This window comes from Columba livia, chromosome Z (genome assembly GCF_036013475.1).
Source record: "Columba livia isolate bColLiv1 breed racing homer chromosome Z, bColLiv1.pat.W.v2, whole genome shotgun sequence".
NCBI lineage: Eukaryota > Metazoa > Chordata > Aves > Columbiformes > Columbidae > Columba > Columba livia.
In genome coordinates, this window is record NC_088642.1 from 16141014 (window position 1) to 16163802 (window position 22789).

The 22789-nt window shown below is 39.0% G+C and overlaps 1 protein-coding gene across 2 annotated transcripts in view; it reads right to left on the bottom strand.

The window, feature by feature from the left end:
* The window catches only part of TBCA (tubulin folding cofactor A), a 33047-nt gene extending 22121 nt beyond the window's left edge, over positions 1-10926 (bottom strand). For both annotated transcript variants that reach the window (XM_065047387.1, XM_005505941.3), the window contains exon 1: positions 10680-10926. In XM_065047387.1, coding sequence (XP_064903459.1) covers positions 10680-10885 — 206 coding nt within the window. In that variant the 5' untranslated portion in view covers positions 10886-10926. The remainder of the gene's footprint in view (positions 1-10679) is intronic.
* Positions 10927-22789: the final 11863 nt, after the last annotated feature.

Below are 22789 nucleotides of genomic sequence, written 5' to 3' on the forward strand. Positions count from 1 at the left end.
TCTTTCCTCTCCTTGGACATCTAAAGTCAAATAAGTAAAAACTGACAAACAACTGCATACATCTAATATTAGCTTATTCTCATACTTCAAGTCTCCATTTATAGTAGCTCTTTTCAGCCTTCAGAACTTCACATAAATGTTCAATGGAAGTGAAGACTCCCACATGCCTGGCTTAAACCTACTGACAACAAACTTGGTTTCCTTAGTTATTTTTCATGGACACTAAAGCAGAAGTCTGCACCTCTAGAAACAGGTGAAAAAGTAACCCAAACAAAATGATAGTATTTTACTAGCTTCTCCCAATCTTTCAAAATAAAAAAGTAGAAACATAAGATTAAATTATTCTAGACCTTGTCCCCAGTGCCAGCCAGTAGTTAACTACTAGGGAAAGAGTATAAAGAAATAAATCAACCCTAAAGCATTTCCTGTGCTATATGTGCCTTTAGAAATCAAGTTAAGGACTTAAAAACAAAACTAAACCATCAATGTTTAACAAACAATAGGTCAGGTGCTGGCTATGGCTGCTGCCCTTTTAAAATCTTTTACACATTTGACTGTCACATCACTTAACAATCAATTTCACAACTTGCATGTTCTGTGTAAAAACCACAGTTTTATTACTTAAAAGCTGCAGGCTAAACCAAATGAGCTCAAACGGCTTGAGAGAATCTTAAGGTAGAATAAATTTTTAAAAAAGAGTAGATACTTAAGTACCTTTTCCATACCATTATATTTATTAATATTTCCATATCTAACTTTTTCTGCTCACTTCCTCTCCCCCACTTCAGCTCCCCAAGCTGAAGGGCAAAGTAACACAAGATGGTTCAAGTAGTCAAAAAGCTGACCACTGCTGAACAGAGGTTTTCTTCCCCCTCGACCCAGCATACATCTTTGCCAGCACTAATGCTTACATGATCTCTCCATAAGCCAATTCAAAACAGCAGGAAATCAACACAGTAAGAAAAAAAAGCTGACAGTTTTTCTCCTGGGTTAATTAAATTGTGCAAGCTCAGCAAAATGTTTGACTAGCATCAGAGACCAGAGAATTGGAGAAGGGAAGAGGGAAATGAGACCTCCAAATTTAGCACTACATTGATTTCTCAAGGGACTTCACTCCTAGCTTGTTTAGGGTGCAACACTGGAAATGGTTTAGACTATTTTAACTTCTGGCTGCTGCCGAAAGAGCACCAAATCCTCCTCCTTTCTCAGTCCACAAAGGGTACATATGTTCCTACCCTGGTATGCTGGTTTAGCTGGAATCAAGTTAATTTTCTTCATAGCAGTTAGAATATTTTATTTTTAGAAGCCAGCATGGTATTTTGTCTTGGATTTAGTGTGAGAAGAAAGCAATAACACAACTTTTCCATGGGATACAGTTAATATTCTCTTTCCAGTAGCTGGACTGTGTTTTGGAGTTGTTATGAAAAGAATATAAGAACTTATTGAAGTTTTGGCTGTTGCAAAGGAGACCAAGGACTTTTTCAACTTTCCAGGTGCAGGTGTTCATAGAAGCAGGGAGGGAGAATAGTAAAACAGCACCTAGATTGGCATCCCAGTTGGTCAATGAAACATTCCCTACCATTTTACCATCATGCTCCATATATGGCTGGAGTCTGCTTTTATGGTTCGTTAGGTCCATTCAGGAGTTCTGTATTACTTCCATGTTATTTGTTAGTTTGGTTTTTGGCCTTTTGCCTTTTTGCTCTCTCCAGGATTGGCTACTCAGGACTAGGATACTCTCTTCTCTGCTCTTCTGTGATCAGCTGCATGGGACCGGTATTTGCAAGCAATTACCTTGTGCCTGCCTTATTGTACATTTATATATATATATTCATTATTATTATTGTTGTTGTTGTCTTCCTAAACTGTTCTTATCTCAACTCTCATGTTTCTCCCTTCCCTTTTGATTCTCTCCCTGATCCCACTTGGGGAGGGTAACCAAACAGTTGCCATGGTTCTACTTGCTGGCTGGGGTTAAACCACACCACCTTATACATCCTTATACATCAACACTAGCATCATCTCCTGTACTTGCATAATTAGCAGTAGCAAGCAGATCTACCTCTCTGATCATAGGAAGGGCACCCGGTTTATCTGAAGGTTGACAGATGAAAAAAAGCATGCACAACATGAGTTACCCAAATGCATAACAAAATTAAGATGCTATGGACTAGGCAGACAAAAAGTCTATCTTCCTAAGCCATAGTCACAGGCAGGAACTACTAGTGGATGCCTAGAATACAAATGGTAAAATGGTACAAGGACAGAGCAAGCACACACTACTATTCTTGATATATTTTCCTCAGCCTCCAGCAATTGCCAACAAATCAGGTTCTACATGAGCTAGAATGACACCTATGTGCCACCAAATAAAGACTGCTCTCCAGCATTAGGAAAATCAATGCAAGAAACACTTCCCTGGCTGGACTGAGCAAGCCCAGTGGAGGTCTGAAGAAGATGAGAGGGAATTTCTCAGTTTTGCTATTGAATAGCTTCACTATTAAAAGGACGTGCACCTCTTCAAAATTAATGTTACTGTTAACCATGATATATGCTAATGTGCCATGGATTCAGCCCAAGAACACAGAAAACCCAAAGCTGACAGCATGTATTGACTAGGTAATGAAAAATCTATGCTGACTTGATTCAAACTTAAAAATTCGTAATAGTGCAACTATACAGGGTACAGCTTTTTTTGCTACAGTATAATAAACTGTAAGTATTAACATTATGCACCATTATAGCACAAGTAATTCAACAACTTCAGTAACACTGGCACTGTGCTAGTCATTGCCTGCAGAGCTTAAATATCAGGTCCAAAACTGCAAATTACTTATTTACACTCTTGTTCACCAAGGCTACATAAGCACACACGCATTACAGGCTGGGGCCTAAGAGCAAAAGTCAACGAAGGAAGATGAAAGGAGGAAAGAAATACAATACTTGACACAGTTATCACAAACTGCCATGTTTTCTTAGCCATGAGTGAATGCTCTCTGATTTGAACAGGATTTCAGGTTTCTGTGTTTGTTTTCTTGACAAAATCATCATAAAAGATAAGATTTCTCTTTTAACAGTCAAGATATAACCATGCACAACTATACATGATTTTTAGCCTCTTCTGCATCTACAGCTTACAGAACTGAGTTACTACAACATTTCAAGTTAACTTTGAAAGGTTGGCTTTTTCATGGATTACTATTCTGCACACTATGAAAACCAGTAGCAGAGTTTTTTTGAAGTCAGAAAATTATTCCAAGTCAAAAATTACTTTATTTTAACATTTTTATAGCACTTCTGTTACTAGAGATTTCTCTGAATCTCCAGGGCTTCACATTCTGTCTTTGCCTCTCAACACGGTTATTTCCCTTCTCCTGCAATACATTCCGGCAGATTTTTTTAAATCTTTGCCGTAGCAACAACTGAAGTTCCCCTGAATGCCAGTAACCAGTGGGAGCATGGAGACAGGAAGAGGAATGGAAGAACCCAATAGATGCAACCAGGACGAAAGCTCTTAAATTATGGGCTACTCAAAAAAGCAAAAGGTCATGATGGCTGGGGATCAAGATTTTGCTGAGGTACTGCAAAAAGCAACTTTGATGGTTGAAGGCAAAGAAGAAAAGGGCTACTCTACCAAGAGAGCTGGAAGAGCATTTCTGATGGGCTGAAGAGTTGGAGAGAAATGAAAAATTTATCAGCCCATCCTGAAGAAACCCTGCAGTGCCAAAAATTCCAAGAAAGAAGGGCATGGCATGGAATGGGAAGTTGTGAATGCTAAGAAACACTTCTAGAGAAGGAAGAACAAGAAGTGGGGCCTCTGATATGGCAACAATTGGGGCTACCACAGACCTCCATTTTAACTTCTATAACCGAGTCATGATCTTCAGTCAAGACCCTGGTTTGGGAGAAAAGGCAGAGAGTCTATTTACTTTCCCTGCCCCCCATTCCAACTAAGGATAACCAACTTAAAGTCAAGCCAGGATGGATTATGGTTGTCAGTCCACTTGTAACTCATCCTCTGTATACAAAGCACTACCATAAATTTAATGTAATTTTTTAGTTTTTCCTTAGATCCACATTCTAATTCAGCACAAAATGATTATTTGTAACTGCTTAATCCACATAGGTGAATATGTGGCTCCATGCCATGAGTAAGAATGCCACAAAAAAAGTACATATGATCAAAACTAAGAAAACAGTACTACACGTGTGCATAATGGCACCAAACTAAGGTTGCCAAGCAACTGTAACTACTGTATTTATTTCCAAACTTTTGACAGACTGCCTAAGGAATTTAAGGTTGCAAAGCCATTGCTTTGCAAATGTTCTTGCCAAAAAATAAACCAAGCAAACAACAACCAAAAAACCACAAAAACAAACAAAAACACCCAACAATACACACACAGACCCAAAACCAAACCCCACAAAACCAAAAAACTTTTTTTCCTTAATGTAGCATCACTACTGACACCTATGGTGATAAACCTGGTGTGCAACATTGTTTTGCAAATTAAAATGGCGACATCAGTAGATTACAGTTGTCAGTAGGACATGCACAAGACAGTTTTGCCTCAGGGGGCAGAAGATAATTGTAGACGCAAAAAAAAGGAGATGCCAGAATCATGAGTTTCACCAGAGGCTTTGATCTTTCTTCAGCAGAGGTAATGGCATGGAGGAAGGAATGCAAAGAAAGCAATCCTTTCAAGATCTAACCATTACTAATTTAAATTTGTGAGACACTTCCAAAAAGGAACTAGTGTTGAGGTCTGCTCAAAAGGTAAAACAAATGAAACGAAAACCATTAAAAATATAAATAAATAACCAACCAAACAAAACAAACCAACACACTATGTAATCATTACAGGAACTACTGTGCTCTTCTCACAGCTTTTCAAGATATGTGTACTGTTTGGTTTTCCTGAAGTTTAAAATAATGCATGCATTGAAAAACACAGGGAAATGGGAACTCCTTCAAACAAGTAGTTTCATTTCTGGAGACTAGAGTCAACTTGCAATTATCCTGCAAATAATTATCTGGGTTGATGACTGTGTGTGTCACAGATGTTAACTCAGACACCACTATGTAAATGCAGGTCCATTCTTTTCTCAGCCATTTCACATTAAGCAGTTTTTTATGTGGGACAGTGAGTTAAGTTAAGAAAGGTTATTTAATTTCAATGCAGTCAATTTGTATCCAAGAGTGCATGCAACATATTCACCCTCCTGAATCCCTGTGCTCTTGGATATGCACTGTAAACACAATAAATTGCTTTATCATGCTGAGTCAGTATAGCTGAGCAGCTCTACACATCATTCCTCAATACCTGTTTTGTATAAGATATGCCAGCCCTTCCCATTAACTGAGCTAACAGGCAGTTGTTGCATACAATCTTCTAATTATAACACAAATAAAGAATGGAGGCATGAGTTTCTTATCAATATATTGACCCTAAGAATTAGAGTTAGTGCTGATGGCTAATGGGAAAAAAGCAAGAAAGCTACCATAATTCATATAGTGGACAGAAAGAAGACTGAGAAAATTTGTGATTTCCACCAGACATAGCATATTTCTTGAGTAACCAAGAAAACAAATTAGTTTTGTGCTTGAATTAGCGACAGAGTCACCATACAGCTAAAAGAATGTCTGCATTCTCTGCAATACTTCATACTTTACTTGCACAAAATGTATCCTGGACTGGTAAAATAATTCAATGCAAAAGAATTGTTTAAATTTATATTTAAAAATAAACAGAGTTTCACATCATCTGCAGAACTTTCTGTGCTTGGGAAAACAAACAAACAACAACAACAACAAACAAAGACAAAAACCCAAACCAGCGTAAATTGGTTGGCAATATGATTATATTTTACAAAGAAAAAAAAAGTGTCAACACCAGTGCGACAGGCAAAAGAACAATCTTAGGAAGATTCCATAGTTTTAGAAAGGTGGTTTTAAAAAAGAGCTGCTTCACAAAAATCAATACACTTTCCCCATAGGTTCATGATGTAAAATTCTATAATCAAGGCTTGTAGATTTGTAATTATGGTATGTCAGCCACATTTAAACAAGACTGTTAAAAGATTGTTAAAGTTAAACTAACACAATTGCAATGTGAATTGTCTTAGTCTCATTCTAATCTACTGGTGTCACTTCCACTTAATCAGATGGAAACTATGGGTAAATGTCAGTACTATTTTCACATGACCCAGCTTACTTTGTTTGTAGTAGTTTTAAAAATCGTTGGCAATCTGAAATGAGAATAAGCTTTTTTTTTTTAGTTTTTCTGTTTTTGTTTTATTTTGTTTTGCTTTGTTTTTCTTCTAATCAATTCCCTCACTATCCAGCAGGTTGTCCAAGTTTGGATTTACTGAGAGTAAGACTATTTTGAAAGGATCAAAGCAGAAATATTGCTTGTTAGGACATAAGCCACAAATGCAGCAAACATTACTATTCATGCTCATCAAATCTACTTTTTCTGAATGACAAACAAATGAAAGTATGCAGTCATCAAGAGTCTGGCTATCAAAAGGTTCTCCCCATTCAGAGTTCAAATTTTTCACTTACACATAGCAATGTAAGAAAAATGAAGGCAAGTAAAGTACCCACAACCTAAATTTATATTGTCTCTTGAGGGCAGTACTCAAAGAATTTATGATATACAGATTAAAAAAAAAGCTCCTCAAAGCAGAACAGCTGCTTTGTTCTTAGTTTGATAAAAGAGATGAGTTACGTAACTAATGAGAGAAAATAATGTCCTACAGCAGATGACTAAAAAAAAAGACAAAATGTCAAAAAAAGTTCAATACCTCCTAAGGGTTCTTGACCCTTATCTTTTTTTATATACTCTTATAGCTTGAGCATTGAATGTCCCTGAAAATCAGTATTACAGGCTAAATTCAATGTACTTTTTTAAACTGCAGATACAGAAAAAACTCAGGAAAATTAATTGAAGTGTTAAGCCATTCCCTTTATGGCATGTTTAATAAGCCTCTATGTGAGCCTTCTCACACTCTAGGAATAAATACAAATATACTTTTTCTAGTCCAAAATAAGAGGACAATGTTAACGCTTCTAACCTGACTCAAGTCACATGCATACCCAATGTGGTAGAGCATAACTAGGCTTCTAGTTGAAGACGGGTGGAGTGGGAAAGAGCCACACCTCTTCTTGTATCTGCATGCTGCCATCACAGAAGTAGGAGCTGCTGCTGTTTTATCTCCCCTATGGGAATGTAAGATAACTCCTTTTCGCCTTTTTTTTTTTTTTTAAGCTACCTTCACTTACAGTATGCCAGCTGCTGCAGAGTAACTGTAGATGTGCCTATTGTTACCACACAACAAACATAACCTAAGTTTACTTGCCTGTTCACACAGCCATCCTCCAAAAGCAAACCTGGATCCTGTTGATGGTATCTGTATTATTTCCCTGAATGTTTTATTCCTTTTCTTTGTACTAGCCCTGAAACATGTACAGTTGTGTGATGAGCTAGACCAGACAGGCCTCATCCTTCAAATAGTAGTTTTTTTTCAATCATGGTTATTTTTTGGTGTATCAGCTCCCTGAAATATACATATGTGTGGCCACCTAGGTCCTTGCACTGGGCACAGAGGAGGAGGTTGTAACAGCTCCTAACATTTGGATTAGTTTACTCCATCATGGACCAGCAACATGCCTTCTCCTGTCACAAATGACAATTGTTTCAGCTCAGAGGAATCCCCACCTACACAGTACCCCTGAAACATACTGTAACTTATTAAACACTGTTTTTAAGAGGTCACAGAATTTGTATTAGGTTCATAAAATAGTTCTCTGGAATAGTCAGACTTTGCCTGAACTTATGTTGGCCAGACTAGAGATTTTTTTTTTACTTGTTCAACTATAAACACTATTGTGACTAGGTGAGAATTACCTTTCTTCTTATTTTTGCTCAGCTTTGTACAATCTTGTGGTATAACACTATTGTATTGATTTTTGTTACTAACAAAAATGAGTTCTCTCTGACTTAGAGTAAAAAAGTAGCCTAAATGATCAAATCTTATGAGAGCAGGAGGATGGGATGATAGCAAAGCCCTTGAAAACATAGACACAGGAAGATGCTGAAATGCCCCAGTGTCAGCAATAGTCAAATATTGGTCAAAGGAATGAAACCCCGAGAGACAGGTAAAACCAGTTTAAGGATAACAAAGAAAAATTATTCAACACATGTAATACACACCATAGGCAGTCAATTCAGATAAAATGTGGAGTGCAAAACAAGAAAGAAAAATATGTGATTTTTTTATATGCATTTCTATATGCAAACTCTGAGAAGTACAAAGCAATCAACATCATACTCCTCTCAACAAAGGATTTAGGATGCTGATGACTTTGCTTGAATTTGTCCCCTCCCCACTACTGAATTGAATCAGTGGCCCTAGGACATAGAGAGCCAGCAGAAAGGTGAGTATAACATCAGGGAAAGGCTACTATTAAGAACAAAATAGGAACATTAGAAACTTTGTGTATGTTAATTTTGACTGTATATAACTTGAACTGTGTTAGCATCATTGTAACAGAATTAATATCCAGTGGATTTAAGCAATCTAATTTGTAACTGGCATGCAACAAGCTTGGAACAAAATATCATGGATTTCCGTGAATCAAGTGAACTAACAGAAAAGCCACACTAAGCAGTAAAGAAATTGCTTAAACAGGACAAACACACAGTACTACATTTTAATATCTTGTTCTCAGCTCTCTCAAACTACAGAAGCACAGAAATGGAGAAAAAGAACATGCAAGCTAATCTCTGTGTTAAAAGCACTACGGACAGCAGCATACAGACATCAAGCAAGATCCATGTGCAGTTATCTATCTGCATTAGGCCACTTCCAGGTCCAAAGGGACATAGCCACATGGTACAGAATTCGCCATGGAAACACTCACAGGAACGCGGGTGAACACTGCACTAGCTCTGCTGGTGTCTCCACACAGTTGTTCAATGCCTAGCAGAGACTTTCTCCTCACTGTTTCCCAGTCTATGAGCATGAGGAAAAAGCTTGTTCAGGTAATTTTTGTGATGAGTTATCATTCAGCAATGGTCACTTGAGAAGCTACTCAGTATTACCACACAGTTCTCTCAGTAAAACTATCAAACAGCAGCAACAAGCCAGTAGTGAAACTTGTACAAATTACAAATTCTGCAAAGTAAAATTGTGTCTTATTAGATAAAATAACTTTCTCAAAAGTCTCTGGACAAATGAGTTATACTTTTAGCTAACAAAAAGTATACAGCGACTGAAAAAAATGATAAGTAAATCTATTATTATTCTTATTACCCCATATTTCAGAACAGTTTGTCTATAAAAACTGACCCAAACCACCATCCACTTAAAAACCGACAGGGGTCATTTACAATGTTCCTGTCCAGGAAAGCCAGTAACCACAACACATGTCATGAAATGGACCCAAAGCAAAAGGCAGTCACCAAGCCACTCAATAAGACTGCACAAAGATTTCTAGCTTAATAATAACACACAAGTTCATGACTTGCACGACCTGAGTAGTGACAGGAAACAGAACTTTACAATCATATAATCAGTGTTTTGCTTACAGCAGTCCTTAAGAACCTTTGGAACCTAGGAACTCAGAAGTGCCTTTATCTAGCATAAACCAAGTGATAAATCTGTATCCATTTTACTTTTCTAGTCTGCAAGTCCAGTCTTTCACAGCTTATCAGGTATGAGAAAGTGTGCCCATCTTACTGTTTATTTTTTTACTAACTGAAATTATTAGTCATAATACAAAGTTGTTTGTCTGAAACTGGACTATTTAACATCCTCATCTGGCACACATACTAATTCCTCTCTTTGCCTGAGGCAGCATAGTCTTTGAAGGATGTAACCCTAATAAACCCTTCTGTGACCAAATATTTAATGTCAAAGCCATGTGTTTACAGTTGTAACAAGAGGGATTCAGGCAGTTAAACTGCAGCTTTTCTTAAAAATTGAGACTGTGTTAAAGCTAGTAAAATATGAGACTCAGATTATGAATTCACCATCAATTTTGCAGTGTAAACTTTCAAATAAGAAATTACCTATTCAGCAGTTATTTTGGTAAAACAGGTAAGACTTCATGCCTCGGCATGTTATCCAAGGGGACTGCTCTGTACACTGACGGGGCAGCGTGAGTCCCCTGAGCTCTCAACATCACTAACGAAACAGAACATATTCCCGCTTAATTGTCGTCTGGAGAGAGACAGGCCTGCTAATGAGGGCGGTGCGCGAGGGGACGAAGGCGGCAGCAACGGCAGAACTCGTGCCAGGGCCGCTCTCTGGCACACCCAGGCACACCCGTCCAGCGCAACAACACCGCCAACAATTCCCCGGACCCACAGCCGGCACGGCCCGCAACGCACGAAGCCCCGCCGGCAGCTCCTCCGCCCGGCCTGGCGGAGCCTCCGGGGACCACGGCAGGGGCCCCTCTCCGCTCAGGGCAGCGAGGCCGCCCGCGGAGCTCGCAGCAGGGCCGAGCCTGCTCTCCGCTCGCCCCCTCAGGAGCGCCCTCGGCCTCCCCAAACAGCTCTCAACGTTTCCCCAACGTTCCCTCAACGGCTCCCAACGGCCAAGGCGCGCGCCACCTCGGCATGGCGGGACGGGACGGCAGATGCGGCGCCCTCCCTCACCCCGGGCGCACTCACCGCCTTACGACGCCGGTCTTGATCTTGATCTGCCTCAGACGCGGGTCGGCCATGGCGGGGCAACGGCGAGGGCCAGGGCCCAGCGGCGAAGGCTGCGAGGGAACGGCCCAGCGCCGTGACTGCGCACCCCAGCCCCGCGCATGCGCCGAACCGCCAGCCTGGGAGACACCACCGGGAGCGGGGGAATGGCCCCGCGCTCCCCCCATCCCGGAACAGTGGGGGCGTCCGGGCAGCGAGGCGGGGATGGGGGAAATGATGTCGTCACCATAGCGACCAGTGAGGTCCGGGCCGCGCGCGGAGCGGCCTAGGCAGGGCTGCGGCGTCCTCGGGCCGCTTAGTGTCTTTCACCATTAGCTCCCAAGCACACACGCAAAAAAGTGCGAGTCCACCCTCAGATGCAGAACAAGGAAGGGTAACAGCCCCCAGGGCACTGTCTTTAAAACCGCGCAGTTACAAGTCCCAAAGGGGAGCTTGGACCAGAACGGCTGCTGGACAGTGAGGCCGGGACCCCTGGGTGGCCAGGGATGCCCCCACCACCGTCTGCCTCCTCTGAGGACTGAGGGAGGGACTCGCATGCTTTTACGTGATTTTCAAGTCTAGATTATGATCGTTATACTGATACAGCAGACCACTTACTAAGATCCAACCCAGTCTGTAGAGGGTCCAGGTGTTCAGAAACCGTAAAATGTGTTATAAAATTCAGTATTATGCGACTTACAAATTATACTACACTGATTCTGCTTGTAGAAATCCTGTGCCATTCTAATAATAAACTCTGTGCTATGCTAATAAAAGTTTGTTAAGAAAATGCTCTATTTGTAACTACAACTTAATGTTGTCTCATTCTGCCAAGGATCTCTAAAATAACTTTTCTGTCCCCTCAGTGTCAGGTGACTGGTAGAAACAAACATAGGCAAGAGCAGCACTGCCAGCTCAGTCCTAGAGGTATAACTGACTGACACTTCAAAGGCTGTTTTCCTTCATGATTATACTTAGCTGCAGCTAACAATTTAAGGGATCAAATGCTTGAGGAAAAAAAAAACAAAAACACAACTTTGAATCCATGTTTGAATTTCCCCAGAAAGAAATAAGAAAGATTTATTAATGGAAGCTTTTTTTTTTTTTTTTGGTGGAGTACAGTTCAGGAAGGTCTGCAGAGACCTTTTTTGTGCCACATCCTTCCATCCTGTGTAAGTCACTTGCCACGACTCTTGACATTGCCAGTGACTGATATTTCCTAAGCAAAGATGGCTGCAAGGGGGGATGTCATGTTGCTTTTGGTGATGCGCCAGTTATAGGTCATTAGCCAAAGACTGTGGGAGTGTGGCTGGCACTACTGGACGCGTTCATACACAGCATAGGGAAGGCCAAGATTGCTCAAGTCCATGGAGCTGTGTCTTAATTCACAGATGAGGACAAATGTGACCCCTATTACTGAGCTCAGCAAGCCTCCCCAGAGGAGACCTGTGAGATGGGCCAGCCCAAACAAAGGCTTGGCTCAGCAGGTTGTCTCTGCCAGGAAATGCAGGTCTCAAAATCAGCAGCCTGCATAACAGCCTGAATGAATATGACCTGGATACAAGTTCACAGGTGTATTATGTGTTTGATATGCAAACCAACCATCAGGAGGAGAAGGAAGCAAACAACATTCTGGCAGCTACAAGGGAAAATGCTGTCCCTTACTTCCACAGACATTCAGACCTTATTAATCTGACTTTAGAAAGTTATATTAGGTCATACTGGGGCTGAAACAGTACTCTAAGTAATTCCAAGGCAGTACGACGACACGCTTTGAAAACGCAGACCACTGCAAGGAAAGCTGCATTAACACCATGCACTTACATAACAATTATTTTTTCAAAACTAGTCTTTGATGTCGTTTCTGTATTGGACATAGTTGTTCCATAAGTGAGGAGGCCAACAACAAATAGCAGTATGAAAATAAAAATTGCCTAGAAGCCACAATATTAAGAAAAGTAACTCATGTTTCCAAGTGCTACAAATGTTTTTTTTCTAGCCCTGAAACACTGACTCACATCACTGACAGTATTTAGGCTTAGCTACTGAATTTTAGAAGTAGAATGCAATTGTCTTCTTACTGCTAATTCAGATAACTGAACAGATTATTGTATAACAAAACTGAGTTCACACTTAAACACATATGATGATAACTTGAAAACGGTGTTGCTGGTGGATGCCGAAGTGTATTGTAAAATGTGTCTAAAAGCATGATCTGCTTAATTATTAATACATCTTTGTATTAGTACCTAAAATTATAAGTTAACACTCTTTAAAACTGTAATTTTATTTCTAGGGATCCGGATATCAAGGAAAGTATGTATAATATTTTACAGGACAGACACACCTATTTTATTTAAAGGAGTTTTAATTTTTTTTTTTAAAGAACTCCTTTGAAACAATTTCTAACCTAGTCAGTAGTAGATATTTTTCCCTGTCAATTAGTCATGTCATACCAGAGTTGAATATACTCAGTTATTAAGATTGTGAATCTTCAGGTAGTACAGAAACTGTTGATTCTTCAAATAATTTTGGCAGCATTTGACTTGTGTCACATCTAGTTGAAAGATCTTGTAAGATCTATTAGTGTTAAGTCATGTGTGCACACTGTTGAATACAGGCAGGTGCCTAAACAAAATTTGCTGATGCCCTAGCTATGCTAACACGGTACACGGGACCTTTACATGCACCTTTGCATGTTCTCCTGTATTGCTTCTTCCCCGCACCTCACCTGTAAAGCCGCAGCTGCTGTGAATTCCTCTCCTCTGACTGGTGTCATCTGACCATCTCAGCTTTCATTTGGCTCCATGTAAGGAATATTTCCAAGATAGTTTGTTACATGTTTTGCACAAGTTTACTTGAGCAGGTGTGTCACTGCCAATGTACTATGCCTTCTGTATAAAAAATTCCAGCTAAGTCTTGTTTATTTCTTCTGGATAAGAGCACACATGGTGATTACTGCTCATTCCTATTGCACTGAAGAACATAGAAGTGGAGGCAGCTAATCAGTCTGATGAACTCAGATCCCTGCACATGTAAACAATTACATAATAGATGTTTAACAAAATGTTCACAGTGCACCCAATTCATGTTCAAGGGAGCACAGCAGGCTTCAAAGCACTTCCTGCAACTCATAATATTCATTGTGAAAGACAAGCTTAAGAAGTTAATGCCACACATATGCTTTGTCACAACGAAAGAGCAGACAGAATCAAAAGCATGGCAGTATGCCACAAATCCTTCTGATATTAGCCATTCCCAGTTAACAGGTCTCTCAGTTAAAGACTACCCTTAAGAGACACACAACTTCTAATATGTGCAAATAGTAAGTCTCATTAAGCCTGTACTCTCACAATTTCTCTTTCTCCATTTTAAATTAATTTCCTTGGCTTTAGTAAGAATATTTCTGAAATAACAGGGCTCTTGCAGTGGAGCTGTTTTGTGTTGTTACACCACTACTTCATTTGCACTGCAGAGTCAATACATTTGATAGCTGCTATGGTTTGAATAAGAAGTATTACGCCACTTCCATCTGTGCTGACAAAGTAACAATGTACCTTGCAGAAGGAGGTACAGTCACCTCTAAAATCCAGTGGCGGTGGCCCAGTGGCAGTTTCCATCATCTCGTCCATTACCAGTTAATTTAGACAGCTTGAAAAACCCATGGACATAGCCATGCCAAATGTACATTTGCTTCAGCTGAAGACTGAGACCATTACTTTAATAAGTAAATGCTCAATGAGCTTTTATACTATTTTGTTTATCCATCAAAACCATCTGTGCAATTTGAATATAATTTCATTTTCATTTATGATAAAACAAAATGTGGAAATTATTTAGTCTTTGATTTTTTTTCTCTGGTATTAAAAGCAACTTGCATTTCAGCCTCCCTAAAGGGTATGACATAAATAAGGTTAGATTTTGAATAAAAGTTAGCAGTGTCTCCTTAATTTTTTAAATACATTCAGTAGATAAAATTAACCTCTGTTCAGCTGGCCAGCACAAAGCTAGGCATGATTTAAGTGCACAAGAATGATTTTCCCTGGTAGGGAGCATACAACATAGTATCAGTGTTCTTTGCAGTATAGACCTCTTGACTCAGTTTCTTATCAGGTGATCATCACTGGTCAAAATGATCTTCCAAAAATATTCACCCCAAAATGCTTAGAGAATTGTTCAATGTCAAAAACACAGGCAAGTAGCACAGGCCATAGGATGGGACATGGATTAAATGGGTGGCTGCACCAGAGTTTGTGAGATACCTTTTGAACACACTGAATATGGAGGGTGCTGTGTTTTGTTACAGAAGAGACTCAATTGTGTTGGGAGTCTGGATGAAGGAGGAAGGAGACACCAGGCAGAAGCTGAAAAGAGTCAAGGACAAAGTCTGTTTCCATGTCTTTCTTTGTACCTTCCCAAACAACACCAGGACAGATTCTTATTTCATCTCTGCTTCTATGAAAAGGAAGTAGCCCACTACGATTTGGAGGCATAACATCAGAAGAAAACATACTCATCTTCAGCAAAGTTATGGTGACAGTACAAATTACCATGGGTAGAGAAGGCTGCAATGGTGATTCCTCAAATATGACACTGCTGGGGAGTGCAGGTTACAAAACAGCCCTCTCCTACAGTTTTGAGGGTTAAACTGTGCCCATAATAAATGCTAAGCTACAATTCAAACCTTTTTTAGCTAACCTGAGGCTTTTTTTAAAAGCAGTTTTTCCTAGCTCAGGCCAAGCATTAGGTGAAGAGCTGGAAGTAGTGAGAGAAAAAGGGATTTATGTGCATGCATCAAAAGGAGAATATATCCCTTTGTGAATGATTTCCATGGGTCCCCTACCTACAAATGAAGATATATGAGATATAACAATTCATTGTTCTGACACACATTACAATCATGATGTGCAGTTTTTAATGCATTGTGTTACATTAAGCTTAGCCCATGGTCTAACACCATGTAACATAAATTTCTGTGAAGGGAGTAACGTAACACGATACTGTCTTTTAAAAGACACACACGATTTTTTCAGATCACCTACTTTTTATCCATGAATGCCCAATCTAAAAATCGAGGTGGCAGACGAAAGTGGAGTGAATGAGTATCCACAAACCAGAGTATTTATCTTGTGTAGTTTTGCTCATTGCTACCTGTAGTCAATGACTCCAGTCAATTTTTATGTTGTAATGCATGAGCAAAGTTGATGGACATATTTTTTTGTCACCCCCAGTTAGATTTTATTCAGGGTCAATCAAGGGAGACCTAACAGCCGTTAAGACTGTAAAACACACTGAGAATTCTCACAAGTGTTTATTTCTCAGTGGAGAGAGGGGATTTGATTATGAACCTGTCACTAACTTTGTTCTGACTGCTCTCTTTTTGTCCTACCTTGCACGTAGATTTTCTGTTTTAATTTATAGCTTATTTTAAAATAGAAATATCAGTGTAAGTGATTCTCATTGAAATGAAATAAAATGAATTATTGATTTGGCAATAACTGGTTAGAGCAACATTTCCAATGAAAGATCAAATTAAAATCCGAAGTTGTCATGGTTTAACCTCAGCTAGCAATTAAAACCATGATATCTGTATGCTCACTCCCACTCCTGCAGCTGGCACACCTCCAAGAAGGGGAGAGAATTTAAAGGGAAGGGAGAAACTCAAGGGCTGAGATAAAAACAATTTGATAAAATAACAAAATAATGCTAATATTGTACTACTACTATTGATATACATAAAATAAAAATAAAATGTAAAATAAGTGGTACTCAATGCAATTCCTCACAAACTCCATCCTTGCCAAGCAGCCAGCCCTGGGAAGAGAGAAAGCACCCTGGTCCTGAACAGCCAATCACAGGGAGAGAACAAAAAAAGGCCAAAAAGACAGAAAGGCCCAGAGGCCACTGTGAAACATCAGGATGGCAAAGGCTGAACTAAAGGAACTCCTGAACCATCCAGAACTGGAACTGGTCTCACAAGCTAGAAAACCCAACTCTCCTCAAAAATGAAGCATGATGCTAATGGGATGGAATACTCTCACTGATCACCCTGGATGCCTGTCAAGCTCTGCCCCATTCCTGCCCCCCTTCCTTGCTGCCTTACACGTGTGGGCAGAGAGCTCATAACAGGCCTTGGCTCCCAGACAACAACTAAGATATCAGTAAACTCTTATGTTCTCTCTGTTTCAACTGTAAGACACTGGAAAGTTACTTGAAGAAAAGCATTCACTCTCTCCTGGAGTGTTACCTTCTTGTTTTCAAACTAAATCTGAACAACAACTGTGATAGCCATGGAATAGAATAATTTCTAATTGTGTGAAGAAAATTAACTTGCTTTCAGTTAAACCACCACAGAAGTTTAAAGAACTCACAGAATAAAGCTGCATATAAACAATCTCTTGGTGGGAGGGAGGGAGAAGTAAATTCTGTATGGTTTTACATAATTATACATTTGCTTATATATCTCCCCTTGAGTCACTAGAAAGATTCAGGAATTTTTAAGACTTTTTAAATCAATGTCTTGAAACTAGTCTTCAATGCCTGCTTGATTCCTAAGTTCTTAACTTTGTTTTTAATTGAACCTATTCTGTGGTATGATACAAAACAAAACAATGAAACTCATGGACATGAACTGATGTCTGTGTGGGTTTGATTGATCAAATGCTTCAATGCAAAGTTTAAATACCAGCAAAGGTGATTCCTCCTTTTTTTTTTGGCCACATCTGAACACTTTCCAGAAACTGAACAATCAGGACAATATTCTCCAATGAAGAAAAAAATCTTTGCCAGTGCTTAGTGGACAGGAACATGTTGGTAGCAGACAAAGGTGGAAGACTACAAAGTAGCTGGCACCAAATAGGCAGATCATGCTAATCTAATGCTAATATATGGTGCTGCATGTGATGTTCTGAAAGCTTCTCATGAGTCAGTAAAAAAGGAAAATATTATCTGTAGACTGTAGCATCAAGATGAAGCAGTATTTAGAAAGTCTAAGGGACAACAAAACGTATGCTTTTAATAGGACAGCAATCTTTATTGACAGAGATAAATATACTGTCATGAAAGAGCTTGACATTCTAAAGCAATGGGAAGGAAATAACACAACATTGTGATTGAAGCTTAGCACTGTACAGTAGCAGTTTAGCACATTTTAAGTAGTTTCAAAATTAGTGTGTTATAATTGGGTAATTATCATAATGGAGGAGTTTCTAGTGTGCTCTTGCAGGAGTCTGTTCACCAGGCCTAAGCTATTCGATATATTTATTAATCACCTGTGAGGAAGTATAAAATAATTGGTAGTAAAGCCTGCTGCTGGCACAAATGTTGTTGACATTGTAAGTAATAAGAACAGATTACTTCTGTAAAGCAATTTAAACTGCTGGGTGAGATAAACTAATTTTAAATATATAATTTTAACAGTGGAAAATCAGGGTCATATATGTTGGAGCAAAGAATATAAGTCAGACTTACAGAATGAAGAACTGTGACTTGAAACCAGTAATGCTGGCAAAGGACTGTTGGGTTGTGATGGCTAACCAACCGAATGTGGGCCCAACTGTAATACCATAGCTGACAGCAAGTGGGTATCATCCATCAATATACTGACATGTCGGTATTATGTAGGAGTCTTAATATCCAGAAATGCCAAAAGACAGAGGCTCTGGCTGGATTCACATCCCCAGTTCTATACTTTAAAATGAAAAAAAAAAAAGCTTGTAAGGCTCAGAAAAAATGTATGGGAGTGATACAGTACTTGGAAAACATACCCCACATAGTAAGGCACAAGAAGCTAAGGGTATTTAGTCAGCAAAGAACAAAAGAAGCAATTTAGTCAGTCTGTAGACTACATAGAGAAGGAATTTCTGATAGCAACAGGTACACAACCCAGCCAAAAGAATGAGTGGTAGGATAAAACAACAAGCTCAACTAGACAAAATCAGGATTGAATTAAAGGGCCAAATTTTAAGTACCAAGTAATTAACTACTGGGAAAACTACCAACAGGTAAGGGAAACAGAAGTGTTTAAGATTGGGTATTTTTCTGTAAAATAAGCTTTAGCTTAAAAGCAAGTAAGGGCTCAATGTAGAAATTAACAGGTCAAATGCATGCAGCGGTTTAGGCCAGACAGTCTTAGTACAATAGTTTCCTCTGTCACTACAAGTCTGCTTGTCAAAATGCATGTACCCAGACTGAGGAACCAGGCTTTTGTACTGAAGACCTAGCTGCAGGATCCAACATCCACCTGTTGAGAACAAACTTAAGACTGATGTCCTGATCCTAGACTATTAAGGGTTTTGGTTGTTTTTTTTTGTTTGCTTGTTTGTTTGTTTTTCATGGGGAAGGAAGGCGAGATAGATGTCTGTGGTGTTTTTGTTTGGTTTGGTTGGGTTGAGTTTTGGATTGGGTTTTGGGTTTTGTTTTGTTTTTGTTTGTTTGTTTGTTTGTTTGTTTTGTTGTGTGGTTTGTATTTTTTTTTTTACACACAGGGTGTTGGAGTGCAGAAAGTGCTAGAAATAATCACAACAAAATGTCACATTGTAAATATTTTAGCAATACTGATTTTGCTAAAATTAGCCTGATCATGCCAGTTTAATGTGATTTTCATATCTCTAGTCTTCAGTGAGGAATTAAAATACTTCTATTTTCAGAAATATAATTTGTTGTTTTCAATATTGTACTGATTTGACTGGGATAGAGTTAACTTTCACAGGAAGCTGGGAGGGGAAACAACCAGGACAGCTGACCCAAGCTATGTAAAGGAATAGTCCATACTATATGATGTTATGCTCAGCATGAACCTGGGGGAGCTGACCTGGGGAGGAACTCACTGCTTGGGGAATTGCTACTGTTTGGGCCTCTGTTTTTTCCAGGACTGGCTGTTTGGTGCAATTTTGTTCAAGCACAAACCACAGACTGGGTCTCCCTACTTCCAGGGTTGGCTCTGTGGGCCCAGTGTTCTCAATTGCTGCTCAGGAATGGGCTGGCATTGTTTTTCTGGGTTGATGAGCAATTGCGTTGTGTATCCCTCTCTCTGAATATTCTTTAATAGTTATTATTTGTTGCTCTTTATCTCTTCCTTTGCTGTTCTATTAAACTGTTTTTATCCTAAACCCAGAGGTTTATATTTTGTTTCTTGATTCTTCTCCCCACCCGACCAGGTGAAGGAGCAGTGAGCAAGCATCCATGTCTTCGTAGTTGCTGACTGGGGCCAAACCATGACAAATACATATATAAAGCTTTCAAAGTACTTACTGGAGCAATAATTCATAATCCATCAGAAAGCATGAGCATAATAGTAAACTAAGCCCTTGAAGTATCAGGTGCATCTTGCTTAAATTAAACTGGGTGAGGATTAGGTGTCTAGTCTGTGCCTGCTAGGCTTCTTTTACACTGAAGAGAAACAGACATCTCTAGAGTTCAGTTCATGCTGAGTAAGCTGGGTATCTAAAACTGTTTGGATGATTCATCATCTACAAATGACTGAATTTAGATGAGATGAATCCACACTGAATGTTTAAAATCAAAAGGTGATCCCCTCCAACTCAACTGTCTTTTAATCCTGGAGATGTTTGAAGTTTGTAGGCACTGCATTTCCAACATTGACCACAGGGAAAATTCCTCTAGGCATGCAGCAAAACACATCAGAGCTGATCATATCCAACATGCCACTCCTGTGGCTAGTTTCAAAATTCCAGCAAGGCTTTCTGTCCATTCATCATATTTGGAGTGATTATTTGCCATTGTTTTTACTACTCACTTTAACCAAAACTGCCCTGGATTTAGAAGAACATGGGTCAATGCATAATTTTTCCTGCCAGGAAACAATCCTCAGAGAGAGCACAGAAAATATTAGACAAAGAAAAATTTCTTTTTTTCTCCTCTTAGTGAAGCTTCATGTTTGCTGTAATAATTCCATATGACTGAAGCAGAGAGAGAAAGAAGAATGACAATGTACCCAAGTGGCTACATCACCTTCCTGTGGGAAAATATGAATATGCAAAATGGTAATCCACCACAGAGCAGGTGGATTAGGAAGGACTCCCATCTCCAAAAGTCCCCACTTACCTGCTCATATGGACTCCATCTTAGGGGGCTTTCCTGCACAGAAGAGGGAATTTAAACAAGGTGAAAGTTCAAACCTCTGAGCTGCTGTGTAAAACAGTGACACCAATGCATTTAGACTTTTAAAGAAAAGATGTAGCTGTCTAAATTAATTAGAGAGTTCAGGCAGGGCATCCTGAGTATAAGGAAGCACCTGAAAATACATCAGAGAAGGCACTGAAAGGCCAAATTTGAGATGGTTGGTATGGTTTTCATAGTGGTACTTTCTGCAGTCTCCTGCTTAGATTCTAGTTGGAGAGATGTAATGTCCCAGTGACTGTACCGGCAGTCCATGCACACAGTGTGGTTGCTGGGAATTTCTAAAAATGTTCAGAAGTTAGACTAAACATAGATGTTTACTTTTAATTAAGAAATCTAGTCAAATTAAATACACTAAAAATAAAACTGAAATAATATGTAAACCACCCATAACCTCTATTAAAGCTTAGATTTTGTCAGCATTATTTTGGTGTGTCAGAAAGATTGTACTACTCAGTGGCTCAAACAAAGCTACTTGGGAAATTAGTAGAAAAACATTAAATTTTTAAGGTCAGCATAGACTTTATTAAAATAATGATTATGTCTTCAAATCCAGAAATTTATTACTTTTTCATCCTTTACTCTGATGCTGATATTGGGTTTTGCACTTTTTCAAATGTTTTACTGTACAGAAAATCCTCTGGTTTTATGTTTATTTTAGCTGATCTAGCAGGCACAGCAAATATTTTCATCATTTAATTGACATTGCTCATGTCAAAATTCAGAAATATGTTGAAGGCTAAAAATGCAGGGTTGTTTTCTCTTCTAGTCTGTGAATAAAAAAAAGTGGAGAAGATAATATGAACAAAACCCTATGGACAAGGGGTCAGATTTCCAAAGATATTTTGGTGCCTGGAGATGGAGACAGGTGGCTACTGGGAGTTTCAAAATCCCTCCAACATACTAAGTGTCTAACTCCTATTGACTACAGGGGAAATGAGGCACTAGCCATTTATTTGCTTGTTAGACATCTAAGTATTAGGTCCTGGAGACAGGAAAGAATCTCTCAGTTCATTAAATAATGTATCCACTTTGTTCATCTAGTAATCTGGCTAGTTTTAAATAAGTTTCCTTTTTCTAAGGAAAAAAATTATGCTGTATGTTTAAGACAGTTAAATACAATTAATTAAACCAGTTTTATGCATTTAAATTGATTTTTAGTTTCCACGCCAATGCATTTGATACAAACCCCAAACAAAATCATCATTTAGAAAAGTATTTTTCAATTTTCTGAGGTCATATGGATGTCAAATGCAAGCACCTGAATAAATTACAATAATTCTTTCACTCTCACTGTGTGTATTTATATGATAAAACAAAAAACATATTGAAATGTATAAAATATACATTGCAAATATGGTTGCAAATCAGCTGGTGTTATTTATTATGCCAGTCAGTGAGAAAGAAGTTAATTGCCAAGTACAAATGCAAAGCAAAAATTAAATCAGATAGGTTTGCTTCTCATTGTTTTTAATTAAAGTTGGAAACTTAATCCTTCTCATTAAAGTTAGAAACTTAAATTACTATAACCAAGTAAAGTCTAACAGGGATATGTAAGATACAGCCCTATGAAATACAGCCAGAATCTCTTAAATCTATCCTTTCCAGAATCACAAGAAATGTTTCACCTTTTCCTTCCACCTATTGATCCGGGTCTGTGAAGATTTCTGTGCCTTAATCAATGCAAACATGACATGATGTAAGTGACCTCTTCTGTATGATTGCCATCAGCTCCGTTGCCAGCATATCAGAGGTAACATTTGCCAGTAATAACCCATAATATTCAGAGCTTTTCCATGTCTGTGTTACACTTCCCAAGCAACAGCTGGGCCCTTTGAGTGCTCGAGTTTAATTCCTTGATTTGCAGAACCCTCAACACATTCCTCCTCGGTGTCTATCTGGCAAACAAAATAAAACACTCTGCTGTTAGAAAAGAGAAGGACATAGCCCAA